Source organism: Apodemus sylvaticus, chromosome 23, assembly GCF_947179515.1.
Source record: "Apodemus sylvaticus chromosome 23, mApoSyl1.1, whole genome shotgun sequence".
Lineage (NCBI taxonomy): Eukaryota > Metazoa > Chordata > Mammalia > Rodentia > Muridae > Apodemus > Apodemus sylvaticus.
The window spans coordinates 46,368,566-46,388,053 of record NC_067494.1 but is presented as its reverse complement, the minus strand read 5'-3'; the positions used below and the strand labels follow the sequence as shown (position 1 = coordinate 46,388,053).

Below are 19,488 nucleotides of genomic sequence, written 5' to 3'. Positions count from 1 at the left end.
GGACGTACAGGATTTGGTCCCATTTACCGGATTGCTGACAGTATGTATTAAGATCCCTTAAAATAATTGGATCTAGGGTGCCATTAGGTGGCCATTTGGAATTATTATCTAGTTTATATTGAGTCCAGACCTTATTACAGAGGTTAATTAGTTTTGACCGCCTCACATCGTGAGTTAGTTTTAGAGACTTGAGATTCTCCAGGAGGCAACTGAGGGGACTTCCTGGGGGTACCGGCGAGGATGCTCTGTTCCCCATCAGGTGGGGGGGGGGGCTTTGTATACCACAATCGGCGTCCCGGAGTGTGTGTATAACAAAGAAAAGGCAGCTAAGCCAGAGAGTCCGGACCGTCGTGCGGGCTTCTGGGAGCTGGGGCAAAAAAGCCGGAAAAAAAGTAATCCACCTGAGGCCCAGGGTTTTCAGAACGGCTGGAAGCCAATGAGAGGGAGTTAGGATTACTTCTGGAACAGAAAACACCCGTGGTAGAGCATCATAAAACGAGTGTTAGCTCAGGCAGCATCTAGCTCTAGAAGGAAACTGGCCAGGTCTCTTCTGAACTTAAGAAACCACCCAGCCAACCGAAAGACCTTACCTTATTGGGCCGATGGTGTTTGGTAAGGAAGTGCAATCCGATATCCGGGAACGTGGAACAATTTGGTTTAGCGGCTCAGAGTGGCAGCGGTGAGCGGGGTGCGCGGCGGCGGCGGCGACGGGTGCAGACGGGGTGCACCGGGCCGGGCCGCTACCCCGGGCCAGGCGGCGCACTAGCGGCCGCGGTCCGGAGCCCTAGGCGGTGGCGGCAGCAGCAGCAGTGGCGGGCAGCGTGGCGGCAGCGTGGCAGCAGCAGCAAGCGGCAGCGGCGGGACAGCAGCGCGGAGAGGCAGGCGGCGGTGGCGCGCAGCAGCGTGGTGGAGCGCAGAGCAGCAGCAGTGGCGCGGGGGACTTTGGCGGTGGTCCGCGGTGGTCCGTAGAAACAGCATGGCCAGTAGCGCAGGCGGGAGGGAGGGTTTCGCTGGGTTCGTTGGGTTTCGCTGGTCGGCTCGCCAGTGCTGGTTTCTGCGTCTGTTGGCTTCTGCGTCGACTTCTGTAGCCGCCGCCGCTAGCCGGCACACACGCGCGCACCCTGGACGCCGGGCCGCGGACCGCGGTGGAGCCGGGAACCACAATGAGGCACGCTAGACCAAATGGTTCCACGTGGAGTTTATTTAAGAAGGGAAGGGTAGCCGGCGGGAACGGGAGTGAGAAGGGAAGGAAAAGAGAGAGGGAGGAGTGCTGCTAGGTTATATAGGAGTGGTGACATAATTACAGGTAAAGGTGGGCTATGGAATTCTGGGTAGATGGCGGCCGTTGCCTGGGCAATGGACCTATACATTGCTTTGCGTGGTGTCTTAGGCCTTAGGTACCTACAAAGATGCCCCCTTATTTCCATGTTGTCTTACATCCTTCAAATGTCCACAATTTACCTACCCATCAAGAGGCCTTGGTGGTCCAAGAGGCCTTGGTGGTCCAAGAGGCCTTGGTGGTCCAAGAGGTCTTGGTGGTCCAAGAGGCCTTGGTGCTCCATATTGGAATTCTCTAAAACTTTCTATTCTCACGTCTCCACAATTCTTGACCGTGGTGCATCCACACAGCTCATGAGATCTAGTCACTCCTGGAACATGGCTCCAGACAGAGGAGCATGGATCATGCAGTGTATGGCAAGGGGCAGACAGTGGATGGATGGGAGGATTCCACCGTGCTTGCAGGGCTCAGAACCCACTGTTCTAGGTCCTATGCAGGTAGTGTGAGTATCAGGGATGAATCTTGGCAGGAAACAGTCTCTCTCTCTCTCTCTCTCTCTCTCTCTCTCTCACACACACACACACACACACACACTCACACACACTCTCACACACACTCTCACATACACTCACACACTCACACACACACACTCACACACACACTCACACACACATACACACACACACACACACACACACACACACACACCACACCACACTTTTGACTGGATAGAAGAATAAATGAAAAGCTCAACTTTAAATAGCCAAGAAATCTGAGGTACTATTTCAAGTGAGTATGTCAACCAGCTCTGACCTCATGTGGAAAATGTAGCCACACTCAAGGATCTTACCAATGTCATCATATGAGGAAGGGAACCGTAAACCTCCCCCCATGAAACAGGCAGACTACAGAACCATCTGAGACCCGTTTCACACCACAGGTTCACACCCTGTCTAAAGGTGCAGACATCACTATGTCATGAACCGCATCCAGTTCCTTCTTCGGCAGCTGGGACCTGGCTCTGCTTGCCACACATTCTCAGAACACTAGGCCCCCGGCTTTGAAGCCCCTGATGTAAAGTGAAACACAGTTTCCTCTTTCTCAGGGAACAAACGAAACAGCAAAACTTGGGGCCTTCCCCTGTGTCTGTCCATCCTCTTTCCCCAAACAAATTCTGCTGGCTACTTGGACCAGATTCTGGCAGTGTTTCAATATTATGTCCTCACTGAATAAATGCAGAACTTGTCTGCTTTGTGACAGGAAAGGGGCATTTTCCTTTTCTCTCGGAGGAAGGAGCACTGTGAGGTCTCCTCGCCTCTCTCTCCTTGCATTGCTTCAGCTCAGTGTGGTTCAGGCCCATGGAGCCTGCCAACTGCTCGACTGCCAGCGCTGTGGTGGACATAGCCGTGGGCACCATGCTGACACTGGAGTGTGTGCTGGGCCTGATGGGCAATGCTGTGGCCCTCTGGACCTTCTTTTACCGTCTCAAAGTGTGGAAGCCTTATGCTGTCTACCTGTTCAACCTGGTGGTGGCTGACCTGCTGTTGGCCACCAGTTTGCCCTTCTTTGCTGCCTTCTATCTGAAGGGCAAGACCTGGAAACTTGGCCATGTGCCCTGCCAAGTCCTGCTCTTCCTGCTGGCATTCAGCCGTGGTGTGGGAGTAGCCTTCCTGACGACAGTGGCTCTAGACCGGTATCTGCGTGTGGTCCATCCTCGGCTCAGAGTTAACTTGCTGTCTCTGAGGGCAGCTTGGGGCATCTCCAACCTCATCTGGCTTCTGATGGCTGCTCTCACTCCCCAAAACCTGCTCGCTTGCAAGACTACCCAGAATTCCACAGAGTGCCCCAGCTTCTACCCAGTAGGAGAGACCAAGGCCATTGCCACCTACCAGGAGGTACTCTTCTTCCTTCAGGTCCTGCTCCCCTTTGGCCTCATCTCCTTCTGCAACAGTGGGCTTATCAGGACCCTCCAGAAGAGACTCCGAGAGTCTGACAGGCAGCCCAGGATCCGGAGGACCAGGGTGCTGGTTGCCATGGTGCTTCTGCTGTTTGGATTGTGCTTCCTGCCTAGTGTCGTGACCAGGGTTCTGGTGCACATCTTTCGGGAATTTAAGAGCTGCAGTGTCCAGCAAGCCATAGGGCAGGTCTCTGACATTGCTGGCAGCCTCACCTGCCTGCACAGTGCATTGAGTCCAGCCGTCTACTGCTTCTCCAACCCGGCATTCACCCACTCATACCGGAAGGTGTTCAAAAGCCTTCGAGGCAGGAGGAAGGCAGCAGAGTCACCTAGCTCCAACCTCAGGGACTCCTATTCCTGATGACTGTTGAAATCCTCAGTTCCTTTTGGTCTGGGAACCACCTTGGATCTAAGTAACAACCTAATAGTCTTAGGGTAAGAAGAAAGAAACTTCACTGCAAGGATCTAGACACAGTCTGTCACTGTCGTGACAAGCTGGGTTCACTTGGATTTCCCCCTGATACTATACAGGGCCCTGTAGTATTTGATTTGAATCAATAGGACTGAGCCTGCCTCCAGTGCCCAGTGGCCATCCTGATGGAGTTGCCACGTTGCGTTGAGCATCTCTGCACATCCACACAGGAAGAACCCAACTGGCTGCATCAGCAGAGGAGAGCGGTGGTGCCGCTCCAGCACCATCTGGTCTACCCAGTCACGCACACCTTCTACACTTCCATTCTCCAGTGTGAAAACCACTCTCATCTCGCCCTTCACAGAGCTCAGAACAATGGAAGCCAGCAACCCCCCCACCCCCATGTTCTGAAGAGGTCACATTCTGTTTTTTATGAAGTTCTCCTTTGTTTTTATAGGCTGTACAGAATGTCTCAGACAGTTCAATGAGCTACCTCCCTCACTGTAAGAAATATCTGCTAATTGCCTCAAAACTGACCTAGAAGTTCTTGCTTTACTTTGAATGTCTGGTTGGTTTTTTTTTTTTTACTCTCCCTACCCTGCTTTGAAAGAGATGCCTTCACTTTTATCTCAGTTTTGGGGAAAGGTCCTTGGAATTGAAATGGTACTTGAGGTAAGCCAGGGAACTAAGGGCTGGCATGGCAGACCATGGCACGGGAGCTGGGGCTGCTGTTGTCCCCCCAGTCCTAGAACCCACAGGCCAAGGACAGCTGTAGAGCAGAGGGAAAGGCAGTCTCTTCCCTACTTCATCTCTGTTTGCATGCTCACATCTAGAGAGGCAGCTACAATAGAGGAATCTCCACAGTGCTTGTGGAGACACCTACTGCCGTCCAGGTCCTGGGCGCTCTTACAACAGCCATGGCTCTTCACACAGGCATCCTGCAGTGTTCCCTGTTTGATGCCGAAGCTGACTGCGATGGCAGCACTGTGTCTGCTTACAGCGCCCCTCGCCTGCTTGCAGAAAGGTAGGAAAGTCCCACAGAGTCTTGTCACAGTATTTTGGTTTCCAGGATTTATTTCCTGCTGAGAGAGTAGACTGTCACAGGCCGGAGACAGAACTGCAGCCTGACCAGGCTGTGACTAAAACCTGCTGGTCGAGAGCATTCTGTGTTGTGTTCCCTTTCTTTCTTCCCTTTTAACTGAGGAAAATCGACTCCAGTTTTCTCTCCCCACCCTCAGGCATCAGCAGTTTAAATGATGCTTTGAAAGCGTCTATTTAGCACGAACATTCCCTATGTTGTGTTGTTATTGATTGCACGAGTCTCAGCTCTCTCCTACTCTTGAACCTTTAAGTCTACAACTGCGCGTATGACAGACTGAACATGATGCCACTGTCTGGACAGCCTCTCCTCTCCTCTACAGGGGCAGGAGCTGTAAAGCAGACGTTACCACTCTTCCTGGCAAAGCTTTTCCGGGTAGGTGTAGGGAAGCCCAGGATCCAAGTTTTCCCGACTCATCCTCCGTTTCTTGCCTTGGGCTCCTCTCTCGTGTCAGTGGTACTGGGTCATCTCTCCGCCAACTTCTGTCTCTGCCTACTGACACATCAGCAAACTCCGTTGCCTGGGGGACATCCTCAATACAGCATCCCTGCCCTCAGGGACTTATTTTCTGCCCCCCACAGCAGGCACAGAGGAGGAAACACTGGTGCCTTAGCAGGGGGGGGGGGGGGGCGTTCATGCTCAGCTGGACAAGACACAGAAGGGCCCTGCTTTGGCAAAGTCCCTTACCTTACAGCTGTTCATGTGTTGCATCTTGTTCCATCCCTTAGCTCTGTGACCTGAGACACGATGCCTAACTGATTCCATCTGCCCCCACCTTCAGAAAGACTGAGGAGAAAATATCTGTAAGAAATCCTTGCAGGGATTAAACAACACTTGTAGTTTGTCGTGGAGAGCCAGTCCTGTCACAATGATTCAGTAGACACTAATTTAATCAGCACTTATTTCTGTTTGCCTTGCTGGTTTTCCCATCAGTCTGCGGGCCTTGGAGACATTGTTTTTCACCTGCATGTCCCCAGCCAGCTGAGCCCACAGTTGATACTCAGTGATAAGAACCGTGTAAGGTTCATTTAAACCAAAGGCTCTCCATTCCCTTTGCCCACACTTTATAATAAGCATGTCTGGCTTCATCTCTCACATTGGGAACAAGGATTTCTCTTGCCCAGGGTGGAGAGAGCTGTCCCTAAGACATTCTCCTGGGTCACAGCTGTGTTTGTGTGGAAGACTAACCTCCTTCTAAACTGTCAGAGGGGGGAGGGGGACTAACAGAAAAGGGAAGTGGGGACACTCGTAACTCACGGGTCTCAGGGCCCCAGCTATGTCTTCTTTGGGTCTCACGGGCAGGACCGTAGTCTCACCTTGAGCTAGCATCTCTCCAAGCTGCTGGATTTTCAAATTTCTGGGAAAGACAGCACTATAGCTGTTATGGCTTTTGTTGATATTACGTCTCTTTCATATTCCCTTGGTCCTGACATCTATTGCAAATATTCCCAGCTCCTGCCAGCCTCTGTCCTAAGTCAGGGACATTCCCTTTGTGGAAACTCACCTGGACAAAATCTCCAATAGCAGTTGAACCCAGCAGGGACTCACCTGACACCCACATCTGCTGTGCCCTTACCCGCGCTCTTTCCTCACAGCCAGAGCATCTGGCTCACTCCTCTTCACCTCTAGTGCTTTGCTAACAGCCCAATACACAGAGACCACTTCATAAACGAACAGAAAAGTGAGCAGATTAGCCCAAGCTAACAATCGAGCTCAAGTATGTAGCAGGTTGGAGTTTGTTTGTTTTTAAATACATTTTGATCTCTTTGAGAAGCTTTAGGAAGATGCCAATAGAAATGAAAACTACACAGTGCTGTTTGCCAAATGCTTCCCTCTATGTGCACATGACATTTTCGCCAGCCATCTAACACTGGCCTATAGCATATCTGTGGGGACTGTCTTGATGTGGAAGATCCAGTCTACTGTGGGCGGCACTATCCCCTAGGCTGGGGGTCTGAAAAGTAATAAGTCTTTTCAAAGCCAAATGATGATGAACAGTGCACAGCAGAATAAAGGACCAATGTAGGGCTGGTGGGGCTTGGATGAGGATGAGGGATGCATGCTGAGGCCCCCCCCCCAGAGGTTTTCATCTGTTAAAGCTCATGACGTCATATGCCATTCATGACATTATGTGACATTTTCACCACGACTGGGTCAGTTCAGAGGCGCAATCACTGTGCTGTGAAGCATTACAACCGTCCATCCCCAGAGCCTTTTCCTCCATCAACACACGTGGTCGCCCTTCCTCATTCTGAGCCACACTCTCACCTCTGTGTCTAAATCCAGCTCTCTAGATGCTTCTCACAAGTAGAGAACTACAGTGTGTGTTCCACAAAGGAAGCATTTCTCAAAGCATGGTGTCCTCAGAGCTTACCCAGGAGGTAGCATACATCAGCTTCCTTTATTGTCAATAAAAATAAAAACGGTAAAAATAAAGCTTACCCATTCCTGCATCTGCTGATCGGCTCTTGGGTTGCTTGTGCCTTTTGGCTGTCGTGAATGATTTGGTATGAGCACAGGTGTGCAGATGTCCCTGTAGAGTCTGCCCACAGGTAAGGAGTGGAGTTTCTGTGTCGCATGGAAATTCTTTTCTTAATGTTTTGAGGACTCTGTTTCCCCAGGGGCCACGTCACTTTTACATAACCAGTAGTTGCTGTACAGGGATTTTAATTCCTCACACCCTCACCAGACCATTATAGAGTAGTTGTAGAAAACAGAAGGTGGAATTGCTTCCTGGGAACCTGAAAATGCTTTCTATGAAAACATAGAAGAAGCCCTCAAAGTCAGTCCTTGCAATGTCAGTGGCGAACACTGGGATTATCCTTTACTTACATTCTCTTCCCACTGTTTCAGTCAATCTGGGCCGATTAGAACAGAACACCCATGGCTGAGGAGGCAAGGCTTGGGGGCTCACAGTGCCGGTGGAAAAAAAAAACAAACATGTTAAGACACTGGCCGAACAGGGTTGGTGAGGGGTTCCAGAGATGGCATCTTGAAACTGTATTCTCTTGTGGTTGGAAGATCCTGGGAACACTCATGAGCCTTGAGTATAAGGGCATCGTGCTGGTTAGTTGTAAGTTTCAACTTGATACAAGTTAGAAATACCTGGGAAGAGAGCCTTAATGGAAAATTATCTGGATCATGTTGGCCTAGGGACATGCCTGTGGGGATTATCTTGGTTGTTTGTTGACATAGGAAGACCCAGCCCACTGTGGGCACCACCATTCCCTAGGCAGGGGATTCTGAATGGTGTAAGTGTGAAGAAAGCTAGCTGAGAGCTAGCAAGGGAGCGAGATCCAGTATTTACTCTCATTTTGCTCTTGGCTGGGCATGTGAAGCTTCATATGACTCCCTTGACTCCCCCAGAGTACTGGACCGGAACTTGGACTCATCAGCCAATCAAACCTTTCTTCCCTAACTTGCTTTTTGTCAGGATTTCCCATAGCTTCAGAAGTGAAACTAAAGCAGGCAGAGATCTCATGTGACTCTTGGGGCTGCTTTGTTAATGGGTGCCTTCCTCATGTGTCCTCCTTTCTTACAGCATTGGGGACTGCATGACAACGAGAAGCGACGTGCTCCATTTACAGCTACCATCTGGATCTCACCCAAGTCCCCACACGGTGATAATTATGACATTTATGTTCCCCTTGAGGACAGATCTGTGGCTTGAGTCCTACTCTGCTCTGTGAGTAGAAGTGGAAGCCTCCTCCAGGGTCCCTACTAGGACTCGTAGGCCTTTAAAACAAGTATTAAGGTATGAGAGCGAACTCTAGCAAGCCAGCTAGGATCCACACCGGAGCCATGCTGTCCCCTGGTGCTCACAGTCTCTTTCCTCATTCAGGACCTGACTCTGGTCAGGGAATGCGGTCGGAAGGAGTCCAAATCACCTCTACCCAGGGATCTAGTGTAGTGCTAGTGGCCATGACTGTTACAAGTTCGATTTCTTTTCAGTTAGTTTCAATCCATAGGAAAAAAATCTCCTCCCTGGATATTTCAAAGTCCCATATCTTTGTGTGAGTCTTTGAGAGGCCCTGAAGAGGCTTAGAGGTCCACAGCAGTGTGTCCTTGAGTGTCTGTGCTGTGCACTTCAAAGGGCAGTCGCCAACTCTGTTTTCCCTCAGGGAGTGTGTTACACTGAGCTCAGAAGCAAAGAAGAGGCTGAGGGACAGCTCAATCAAAGAGCGTTGCCCTAGGGTGTGCCAGGCTCTGAATAGGGTTTTCAATACCACAAATTCTTTGTCCATTATATTTTTTAGAGGGATTCTGTAGCCCTCCTGTATGAAATCCATGCTATCCATCAGAGTTCATCCCAGTGACCTCGGGTAATAGGTTAGCTCACTAAGTGATGTCCTGCACCCCACTTGCCAACTGCCAGAGGTGTCACCAAGCAGGAGCACCCAGATGGCAGCAAGAGTACTAAGGGCATGCCACCCTGGAGCCAGTTTGACTGCCCTCCATCCTACGATTGATCCCCCTCTCTTAGCAGATCAATGGGGGTTTAATCTAGGAGTATAGGATGAATAGACAGGGATCACAGGCTAGGGATGGTGGATCAGGCACTGCGAGAGGGGAGGTGCCTCTTGCCCTGTCAGTCACCGTTGCCTGGTCCCCACAGTCAGAACATATATCCTCATAGCCTTCTTCAGAGATTCAATAATTTCCCATCTCACTCATGGACTTTGGGGACATTATTTTTATCAGTCTCTGCACAACCTCGGCCGGGAGGACTTTCTTCAGGTCCCAAGTGGAAGGACCAGGAGATCAGAAGATAAGAAGCTGTAGAAGTTTGGGATTAGGAGGTCTCGCACAACCTGTGTCTTGTGCCAAACGGGCTTATTAAAAAGTACAGCTTCTTATGTACAATTTCCTGGGGAGAATAGGGGCGGTGTCGGTGGAAAGCTATCACCCGGTGGGATGAAACGAGCAAGAGGCTAACCAAGCAACGCTGTGCAAAGGAAACCCAAGATACCTCAAGGTGCCATTGGCTGAGCACAGCGGCCTCGGGGCTGATAACTCAGGGAGAAAAGCCAAGTTCCCAAGAACCAAAACTTTAAACTCCCTCAAGGCCCCCAGCTCCAGAATGGCCTCGCCAGGTCCGGCTCTGGACAAGTACACAGGACTAGGTTCCGTTTGTCTGTCTGTCCTGTTTGTTTGCAGAGTTCCTAAGAAAGCCTCGCATCAATCAGTCTGGCTTTCAATACCTGCAAAGTAGCCCCAACCCCACACACTGCCCAGAGAGCCCCCATCACAGGTCTTAACACCTTTCCAGCAGTGAGTTGGCTCAGAAATAACTAAAAAACAATCAAACTGGGAACTGAGAACAGACTGAGTCCCAGCACCCTGAAGGGTGATCTCTTTCTGTTCCAATCTCTCCAATGTCACTTTGCATTACAAAGGACCTCTCTCTCTCTCTCTCTCTCTCTCTCTCTCTCTCTCTCTCTCTCTCATTAGATATTTTCTTTATTTACATTTAAAATATTATCCCCTTTCCTGGTTTCTTCTCTGAAAATACCCCATCCCATCCCCCTTCCCCTGCTCACCAACCCACTTCCTCCCTCCCACTCCCCCCTCCCTGTCCTGGCATTCCCCTACACTGCAGCATCGAGCCTTCCCAGGACTGAGGGCCTCTCCTCCCTTTGATGTCCAACAAGGCTATCTTCTGCTACATATGCAGCTGGAGCCATGGGTAACACCATGTGTACTCTTTGGTTGGTGGTTTAGTCCCTGGGAGCTCTGGGGATACTGTGTGGTTCATATTGATGTTCCTCCTATGGGACTGCAAACCCCTTCAACTCCTTGGGTCCTTTCTCTAGTTCCCCCATTGGGGACCCTGTGCTCAGTCCAATGGTTGGCTGAGAGCATCCACTTCTGTATTTGTCAGGCTCTGGCAGAGCCTCTCAGGAGACAGCTATATCAGGCTCCTGACAGCAAGTGCTTGTTGGCATCCGCAATAGTGTCTGGGTTTGGTGACTGTATATGGGATGGATCCCTAGGTGGGGCAGCCTCTGGATGGCCTTTCCTTCAGTCTCTGCCCCACACTTTGTATCTCCTCCCAGTGAGTATTTTGTTCCCCCTTCAGAGGAGCTGGCAGACAGCAACTTACTTTCTCTTTCAGTGATACAACTGAGGTGATGCAGAACCAATATGTAGGACTGGAAGGATCCGAGAATCTAGGTTGCAGGGGGAGGGGGAGGGGGTTGGATCAAGGCTGGCCTGTCCCTGAGCACCTTGGTGGGGGTGAAGGGTGACTTAAGAGTCACTTAATAGGCCAGTGCTGGTCCCTACTCTAATTGACCTTGTAGCCCTCGCTTCCTCTGGGACTGGACAGGCCCCGCCCCTCAGGATGCAGGCAGATAGGCCTAGATGGTGTTCACAGCTCCACTGGTAGGGGCTCTCTTGAAATTAAAAATTTGTGCGCCTAAACCCTCCCACTGGAGGAACACGACCAGAGTTAACACCTTGGGTTCCAATGACGCCACCACACACTGACCATCTCAACGGTTTTCACCTGTGCAGGTCTGTCGTGACATTTACAATTCTTAGCTTCTCTCAGTATCCACCGTCAGAGCACAGACTCCACCTTCTGCTCACAACTCAGACCTGGCATTTGCCTGTCCAGGTTGTAGAAGGAACCAGAAGCAAACGCTGGCTGGCAGTGTCCCCTGGGGGCTCTGTCTAGCACTGTGCCTGGCTTCTGAGAGAGCTATCAAAGGAAACAGACTGGTGAAGCCTAGATTTACCCTCAGCATTGAGCGGGGAAGTGTGTGGAGGATGTGGACTTACTGCCCTCTAGTGGCCGATTTTAACAACTGCATGCAGACAGAACTTGAATGAGGCATGGTGCCCATTTTTCCAGAAAGAGCTCTCCCACACTCCCCTGGAATGGTGGAGGGCATGTGTGTGTGTGTGTGTGTGTGTGTGTGTGTGTGTGTGTGTGTGTGTGTGTGTATGTTTGTGTGTTTGAGAGAGAGAGAGAGAGAGAGCGCTTTCCTACACTCCCCTGGAATGGTGGAGGGCATGTGTGTGTGTGTGTGTGTGTGTAGTATGTATGTGTGTATGCACGTGTGTATGTGAGGGTGTGTGCGTGTGTGTACATGTAGGGTTTGTGTGTGTGTGAGGGTGCATGCGTGTGTGTGTGTGTGTGTGTGAGGGTGCGCACGTGTGTGTGCATGTGAGGGTGCATGTGTGTGTGTGTGTGTGCATGTGAGGGTTTGTGTGTGTGCATGTGTGAGGGTTCATGTGTGTGCGTGCACGCACGTGTGAGTGTGTGCACGTGTGTGTGTGTGCACGCATGTGAGGGTTTGTGTGTGTGCATGTGTGTGCAAGGGTGTGTGTGCATGTGAGGGTTTGTGTGTGTGTACGCGCGTGTGAAGGTGATGGTGCATGTGTGCGTGTGTGCATGTGTGTGTGCATGTGAGGGTTTGTGTGTGTGCATGCGTGTATGTGCGTGTGAGGGTATGTGTGTGTGTACATGTGTGTTGGGGCATGTGGAGCTAGCCATGCCCTACATCAGGGGGCAGGGTGGGAGGCCCCTTCCAGACACTGGTTCCAGATATAGGTTTGGGCAGCCTGCTCTGCCCCCTACACCTGTGGTGAATGACAGCAGTTGAGGCTCAGCTGTGCGACAGGGAGACCCCTCCTTGTGAACTTAGCTTTGTCCCTGTTCCACATGGCAAACAGGGGATGCTGTGTTTGAAAAGGGCTTGGGGGACCATTTGTGTTTGGGGCTGGGGGCTGTAGTGTCTTAGCATTGTTTCTTCTCTTTCAGACAAACTCTCACTGCATAGCCCAGGCTGGACTCCTTTCTGTCTGAGTGCTCCTGTCTGGTGCCAAGGACTTTATGGCTTTGGAATCCTTAGGAGATCTTCTGGATTCCAACGGCAGTGTCCTATAACTGGACTGTTAGCGCTAGTTCAGTTCGGATGTTTTAGATTTGGGTAAGGAGTCTAATTCTGATCTCAGGTGAATGAGGTTAGACATTACTCTTCAGTGGCAAGTCAGGACTGAGAAGCAAGTCAGACTGGATCCAGTCTCTAGGTCCCTAGTTTTAATCCCAGGTATGGGTTGTGGCAGCCTGGGGGGGGGGTCAGTCCAGTCTGCATGTGTCCATACTCAGCACAGGAGGACCACGGCAGACGAGCCCCACTCCCAACCCAGACTTCCTCCCAAGCCGCTGAGCCTGGCGCTGTGGTGAGAACTGGCTTCTTTTCTTTTCTTTTCTTTTCTTTTCTTTTCTTTTCTTTCTTTCTTTCTTTCTTTCTTTCTTTCTTTCTTTCTTTCTTTCTTTCTTTCTTTCTTTCTTTCTTTCTTTCTTTCTTTCTTTCTTTCTTTCAAGATTTACTTATTATATCAGGTAGCTGTCCTCAGATACACCAGATCTCATTACAGATGGTTGTGAGCCACCATGTGGTTGCTGGGATTTGAACTTAGGACCTCTGGAAGAGCAGTCGGTGCTCTTACCCACTGAGTCATCTCTCCAGCTCCCGAGAGCTGGTTCCTTGCCTAAGCTCATGTGGGCCAGGAAGAACACATTGACCATGCTCTCTGTGCCTGTTGACCTGTCTTTCCTCGCCTGAGCAGAGTGACAAACACCCACAATGGACAGACACACCACATGTGCTTCTCAATTCTATATAATTCTATATTTCGCTGTTCTATCTCGAGTCTTGCTGTGCTGCTCAGGTTGGCCTTAAACTCTTTGGCTCCGGTGATCCCCCTGCCTCAGGCTCTCAAGTGGCTGGGACTACGTTCGGGTGCTGTTATATTCTGCTTATCCATTTTTATCTTAGATCACGGTGTCTAGCCGTGAAAGGGGGGGGTCCGGCAGATAAGAGGATAGAGGTGCTGAGTCGGCTGTCACGGTGTGGTTTGTGCTCTGCTTCCTCAACTACCCCAATACCCAGCAGCCCCCTCTGCTCTCTGCCCCTCCCCTTCAGGCCACTCCCTCCCTCTCGGTATTTCGTTCACTCGCTTGATGGCTGTTTTGCCCTCTCCTTGCTAACTGGTATCTATTTCTTGAAAGTTAAAGCCACTTTTATGACATGGTAGACAGAACTCCCAGGTCAGGCGACTTTTACACCAGGTGACCTGGAACAGTCTCTCACCCTTGGCCACTCTGGCTATGACTGTCGGAGTGGCGTCTGGTCTGCTTTCCAGATGAGATTTATTCGTTCCCTGGGGGAGAGTCGTGGGCCTTAACTACTAGAATCCCTGCTCCCCTAATTCAGGTGACTCCTGAGTCCCAGAGTGAGGTGGGCCACTCTGATTGGGCCTTGAGCTCAGCAGTCGCTGGTGCCGTTTTAGGGCAGACAATTGCTTTGAGGAAAGCAATCCCCAGTGCCAAGTCTGCAGATGGCTATTTGCAATGCGTTGGAGGTGGGTGCTGCTTAGATGCCACTGGACTGAGGTGTTCCTGCGTGACCAGAACGCCAACAGGGTCAGAAAATTCTGCCTAGATGGGCAGCCCTGCACGTGGGCTTTTGTGGCAGCCAAGCATACATGTGTTTGTGTGGTACGCATGCCCAGGACACGGTCTGGGAGGACACGGTCTGGGAGGGTGGGCAGGGGCCTGCAGCTACAGCCTATTGACACAACGGCCCTAGGAATTCACCGCCTGAGAACTTAGACTGAAGAATCAAAGGCTAGCACTATAGGTTCACTTTCACCTAATTTAAGGAAGGGCCCATGAGGGCAAGTGATCTTTGTCACCTGTTTGGATGAACAGCATAACGTCACTGCTCCCAGCTTAACACGGGAGAGCACGTCTCATACGCATGGATTACACACATTTAAAGGTGCGTGAATATAAATGTGCTAGGAAACCTGTATATACATGCACACCAGCTTGCATTTATGCAAACATGCCCCCAACTCCTCTCTACACATACATGCCAACATAACACACATAATGGCTCCGTGATTGCGTATGTTCCCATTTACGTGTATGCGTTTTATATGTAACCGCCCCCGCCCCCATGCACTGCTCTGAAATTATAGTGGATGTTATTCTGACCCATTTCCCCATGTGCTGGACATATACGAATGCACACAGACACATATACACAAGATTCTCAAGTGGACAGATCCCTGATGCTCCAAATTACCAATGCATGTATACACATAAGTGTGTGTGTGTGTGTACACAAGGCTCTTAAGTGGAGACGACACAGTGACGTGCCTTCTCCCCCACGAAGTCCACTGACAGCAGAGGTTTACAATGACCTGCAGTCAGAGGAAGAGACAGGAATGAGGGAGGGGCCGAGAACTGTTATCAGTAGCAACACAGAAAGTGCAAAGGGTCTCATTATTCCAGAAAAAAATATTACACTTCATAAAATCCATGTTTATTCAAAAATCTCATGGGAAAGTCTGGAAAGCATAATAAATATCTGTACAGTGGCCGCCCGTCTCAAACACAGACAGAAAGTGTGAACGTGGAGTGAGCTGTAAACAGAACTGCTGAGCCTGAAAACGCAGCGCGCGTGGGAGTGGGGTGGACAGGTACACGTCACCTGCACGGAGGAGCTGTGCTGGCTTCCCCTCCACCTGGCCCTGCCACTTAGGGGTCACAGGGAGCGTTTCCATTCCAGGTGCCTCACAGTCTTGCGGTGGGGAGGGGCAGCAAACCGTGCCCGAGAGGATGAAGAGTCACGGTGTCTCTCCTCCTGTGCTTGAGAGACGCAGTCCGACTCAGGGGCGTTGGGGTGAGGTGGGGGAATCCCAAAGGGCGTCGTAAAGGAAGAACACCATTTAATAAAGAATACTGCCAACGTTAGAAGCCATCAGGATGATCTTCGCTTAAAAAGCCAAATAATATCCAAAGATCAGTACACACAGGTAGTTCAAAAATCACACATGTTCGAGCCACAGGACAGGGGTGTTCACGGCTTGCCTGCCATTGACTCTGGGGTGGAGAATCTGACAAGCACCCCACTCCCACCTTCTTCGTTGGGACACTCACCGTGTTCTCAGCCCAAACAGGACAGGAACCGCCAGTGGGATAGCCTGACAGTGGCTAAGAGTCCCAGGATGTAGGCTGGGCTTTCGTAGCTACACAAGTAGCCATTTGTGTAGAGAATACGGGGCCCTTCATCGAGTTGGGTCAAGGGTCACAGGACACGTAAACACTGGGGACTCGGGGTTACATGCCGCAGCCACCTGCTGTGGCACTTTAGACTTTAAAGACCGGGGATTAAAACAATCACGTGCTCCTCCGGCTGACTCCACGAGAGATTTCAAGTATCAAGTACTAGGTGAGGGTGGGGATGTGGGGGTTCTTCACTCTCAGCAGAGCAAGGCTGGGCCAGCATCCCTTTCAGACGCTTCGGGGATACATTTGGTGTGCTGGTCACCTCCGTCCCTTTGGCGAGAGTGGACTGAGTGTAAGGCAGATAACCCGGCATCGGTAGATGGAGGTGATGCGACCGTGTAACCACGAGCGGGGGCACGCTAGGCGCACTTCCTAAGCCACGCCTCCTGTTCTGGTGTTTTCTTTCTTTTCCATCTGAACACACGCACTTGAAGCTGCAAGCAAACCCAGCCTGGAGCTGTGAGCAGCTGGAGCAGGACACAGGCTGGAGAAGGCCTCAGGGTGTCAGAGCTCCTGTTCACGCCCCAGAGGACAGGATCCGTCACTGTGACAACCCACTGTACTTTCCCTAAAACATTAACCGGGAGGTGATCTCAGCTTTGGGCAGAGCATCCACTGAGAAAGCACGGAACGTCCCCAGGGAACCCAGGGACACCGAAGATGGCGCGGAGTCTGTCCCCACTCTGTATTTTATAATTCTCAGGCAGACCAGAGTCCAGAGGAATAAGTAAAGCTTGTGAAATACGTTTACATTTTGAGGTCTGAAATAATTAGACTGCGCAAAGGAATTCTGTGCCGAACATTCCACTGAGGCCGGAGTTGGAGAAACAGCCGCGATCATCTGTGGTCTTCCTAGTGCGAGCCTGCTGTGGCCCACAGGGCGGCCTACGCCTCCTGAGCAGAGGGCCTGCTTCTCAGACTGGCAGGTTCTGAGCCACAGTGGAGTATCCTCTGCTGTAGTCTGCTATCCTCAGAAGCCCCCAGAGAGACTGCAGGACACACAAGTCCCTCCTCTAGGACCAGGCGGAGCCAAACATGCCATGCGGGAAGGCTCTCACTCTGTTACTCTGCATGGAGAGTGTACACAGACAGCCTGGCCAGTGTAACTACTGCTGCCTGCACAGACCGCAGCCTGAAAACAGGTTAGACAGCAGAAACACAAGATGCAACAGGACCACAGCGTCTACGAAGAGCAGCACTCCTGCCGACAACCTGCCCCGGCACCTTCTGCCTCCCTACAGCCGAGGGGCTCAGGTGTCTCTCCTGTCCTCAGTCAGGAAGGAATAGGGGAGAAAACATTCTCTGTGGCCCAGGAAAGCAGAGAGTGAGTATGCTATACCACCTCAGGCAAACACGTGTAATGGCTGCCAACACACCCTGCGATGGCAGAGCCCCATTCTCTCCAGTGTCTCTGGGGCCACAGGGTTAGGGGACAGCAGCACAGTGGGTACCGGCTCTGCCCAGCAATGTCCTAGAGCTCCTATCCCAACCAACACAAATCAGGCTCTCAAACAGACTCGGCCATCCAGACTCTTGGGTTGGTGGCTTTTAACCTGCCAGTGACAAGAGTCAGGGAGAGGCTACCCAGTGTCTCGCTTGTGAACCGGAAGGTGTGAGGGGCACTCTTTGGGAGATTGTGGACAGAACCAAGCATTTAAGCTGGACGCCTTCACACAGCCGCTGGTGTCACCAGGACATCTGGTAGCACGCAGCTCTTCCAGAGCAGCAGTCTCCTGGCAGGGGCCGTGCACCAACACCCTTAGACAGTGGGACACGTAGGTGACATCAGGATGGTAAAAGAGCTCTGCTTTGAGCATAAGCCATGACATGGAGACACCAAGAGCCCTGAGCGAGCCCAGAGAGGCTCCAGCGGGGGTGCTATGAGGTGACAAATTCATTTGGTTTCACGCGGGAGGAGAGCAGGCGGCGAGGTCGGCGCAGCAGCAAGGCTCAGACATCCTGGGCAGGACCCTTCCCAGGGCTGCAAAGGAAGCAGAGACAGCCAAGGCCAGATCCGTTTTTGTGCTGGGCTCACGGTCACTCAGGTGCCCACCAACAGGACCTGTGTCTGGCGTCTGTGAGCCTGAGAGGACGTTGGGCAGAGGGGCTGAGGCTGGACTTGGCTGGCCACTACAACCGGGTAGACGTGAGTCTCTTCATGCCTCTGCGTTGGGCCAAGCTAGACGAGAGCACAGGCTCCAGTCTCGGAGCCTGCGGGGTCCTGTTCAGAGCAAAGTAGGTGGCCGCCATGGCGCCCTGTGGGAGGAAAGGCAAGCGGGTGAGCATGGTGCCTACAGGACCTTGAAAGCCTCAGTTTACCCCCACGTATAGCAGGAAGATGACTGGTGCACTGAGGACATCACTCCAGAATCAGCCCACACTTGAGGGTTACTACCATGGCATCCCAGGCTCGCCTGGGGCTTGTGCTTGAGGAGATTTTAAATCTGAAGGAGTCCCTGGCATGATCATGGGATAATCTTACTGATGACAGGAAGGCGGATGTGTCTGGGGACCAGCTGGGTTCCCCAGGAATTTGTCGTCAATGATTCTTAGGCTCTGCTGCTCTGAAGCTGTGTGAACTAACCTGGGAGGCTAGGCTCGTCTTAGTGTAGACACAACCGGAATCCGCCTTCTAACGGGGCCGGGCTTGGACCACGCATGTGTATTAGAAGGGTGCTCCAGCCTGGACCTCAGGTTTGCCCCGCAGGCGGAAGCTGCTCTGAACGGTAGTTGCGAGCACAGAGGGGGCTTTTACAGACTTCCGGTCCAGACCTGAGGGCTCTGGAGTACAGGGCTGAACAGCCACGGTACCAGACACCGTCGCTACACCAAAGCTGTCACGCAAACACCATTTCTGCATGTGTGATAAAGGGACACCTACATACCTGTAACTGGCGACCTTAGACGCTAGTTTCTTCCCACCCTGCCTTGATCCAGGATTCCCATGCCCGCTCCCAGGACTCTGGCCGCGAGGTACCTTCACCAGGTGGACATCCTGTCGGCTCAGCTGGTTTTGGGATAGGCACTCTCTGTTCACGATCCACGGGTGCTTCAACACCTGAACTGCGGTTAGGCGCTGCTGCGGGTCCACGTGGAGCATCTTGGACACGACGTCCTGGAAAGGGTCCAGAGAGAAGGACTGTGGTGTTAGGCTGGCCAGAGAAGGTCCAGCAGAGAACACACCGGCAGCTCGGAGGTGGTTCTTTGCATTTTGGGTCACGTGACTTCTAAGTCTGTGAAATGTATTTTAAGTGCCGATGATTACTGACTTAGCAATCGATAGAAGTTGATGTTTCACCGGAGATTTTATAGCAAAGGTATTTCAGATGTTAAATGGCACAACCGGCTGCTGAAATACTATTTTAATGAAAATGACTGCCTTCCACAAACACGAGAAACACCACAACAGTGTCCTTCTACAGAGAACCCTAGCACCTGTCAACAGAGACCTCAGTGGCGCTGGAACAAGTCTGTCCCAGAAGCACAGACACTCCTGGTCTTCAGTGTGCGCATGAAAGGAATGAGACATCGTCTGCTCAAGGTCTCAGCACTGTGATGTGGTGTCCCACAGCACACACAGAATGAAGATACAACCATGCTGTCAGGGCTGGCGGGGGTGGGGGGCATGCTCTGTGGCAGAGCGTTTGCCTGG

General features: G+C 51.6%; 2 protein-coding genes across 3 annotated transcripts in view; one reads left to right on the top strand and one right to left on the bottom strand.

Moving 5' to 3' along the window:
• Nucleotides 1–2,521: 2,521 nt before the first annotated feature.
• On the top strand, nt 2,522–4,203 carry Gpr31 (G protein-coupled receptor 31). The gene has a single exon (XM_052169824.1). It carries the CDS (start codon nt 2,638–2,640, stop codon nt 3,595–3,597), a length of 960 nt encoding a protein of 319 aa, XP_052025784.1. The 5' UTR covers nt 2,522–2,637; the 3' UTR covers nt 3,598–4,203.
• Nucleotides 4,204–15,068: 10,865 nt separating this feature from the next.
• Rps6ka2 (ribosomal protein S6 kinase A2) overlaps nt 15,069–19,488 on the bottom strand; it is a 233,631-nt gene continuing 229,211 nt past the window's right edge. For both annotated transcript variants that reach the window (XM_052169909.1, XM_052169908.1), the window contains exons 20-21: nt 18,814–18,951; nt 15,069–18,092 (exon numbers count right to left, since the gene is read on the bottom strand). In XM_052169909.1, coding sequence (XP_052025869.1) covers nt 17,967–18,092; nt 18,814–18,951 — 264 coding nt within the window. In that variant the 3' untranslated portion in view covers nt 15,069–17,966. The remainder of the gene's footprint in view (nt 18,093–18,813; nt 18,952–19,488) is intronic.

Excerpts from the sequence above, each read along its gene's own strand:
- Gpr31 (XM_052169824.1), top strand. The coding sequence starts at position 2,638 with ATGGAGCCTGCCAACTGCTCGACTGCCAGCGCTGTGGTGGACATAGCC.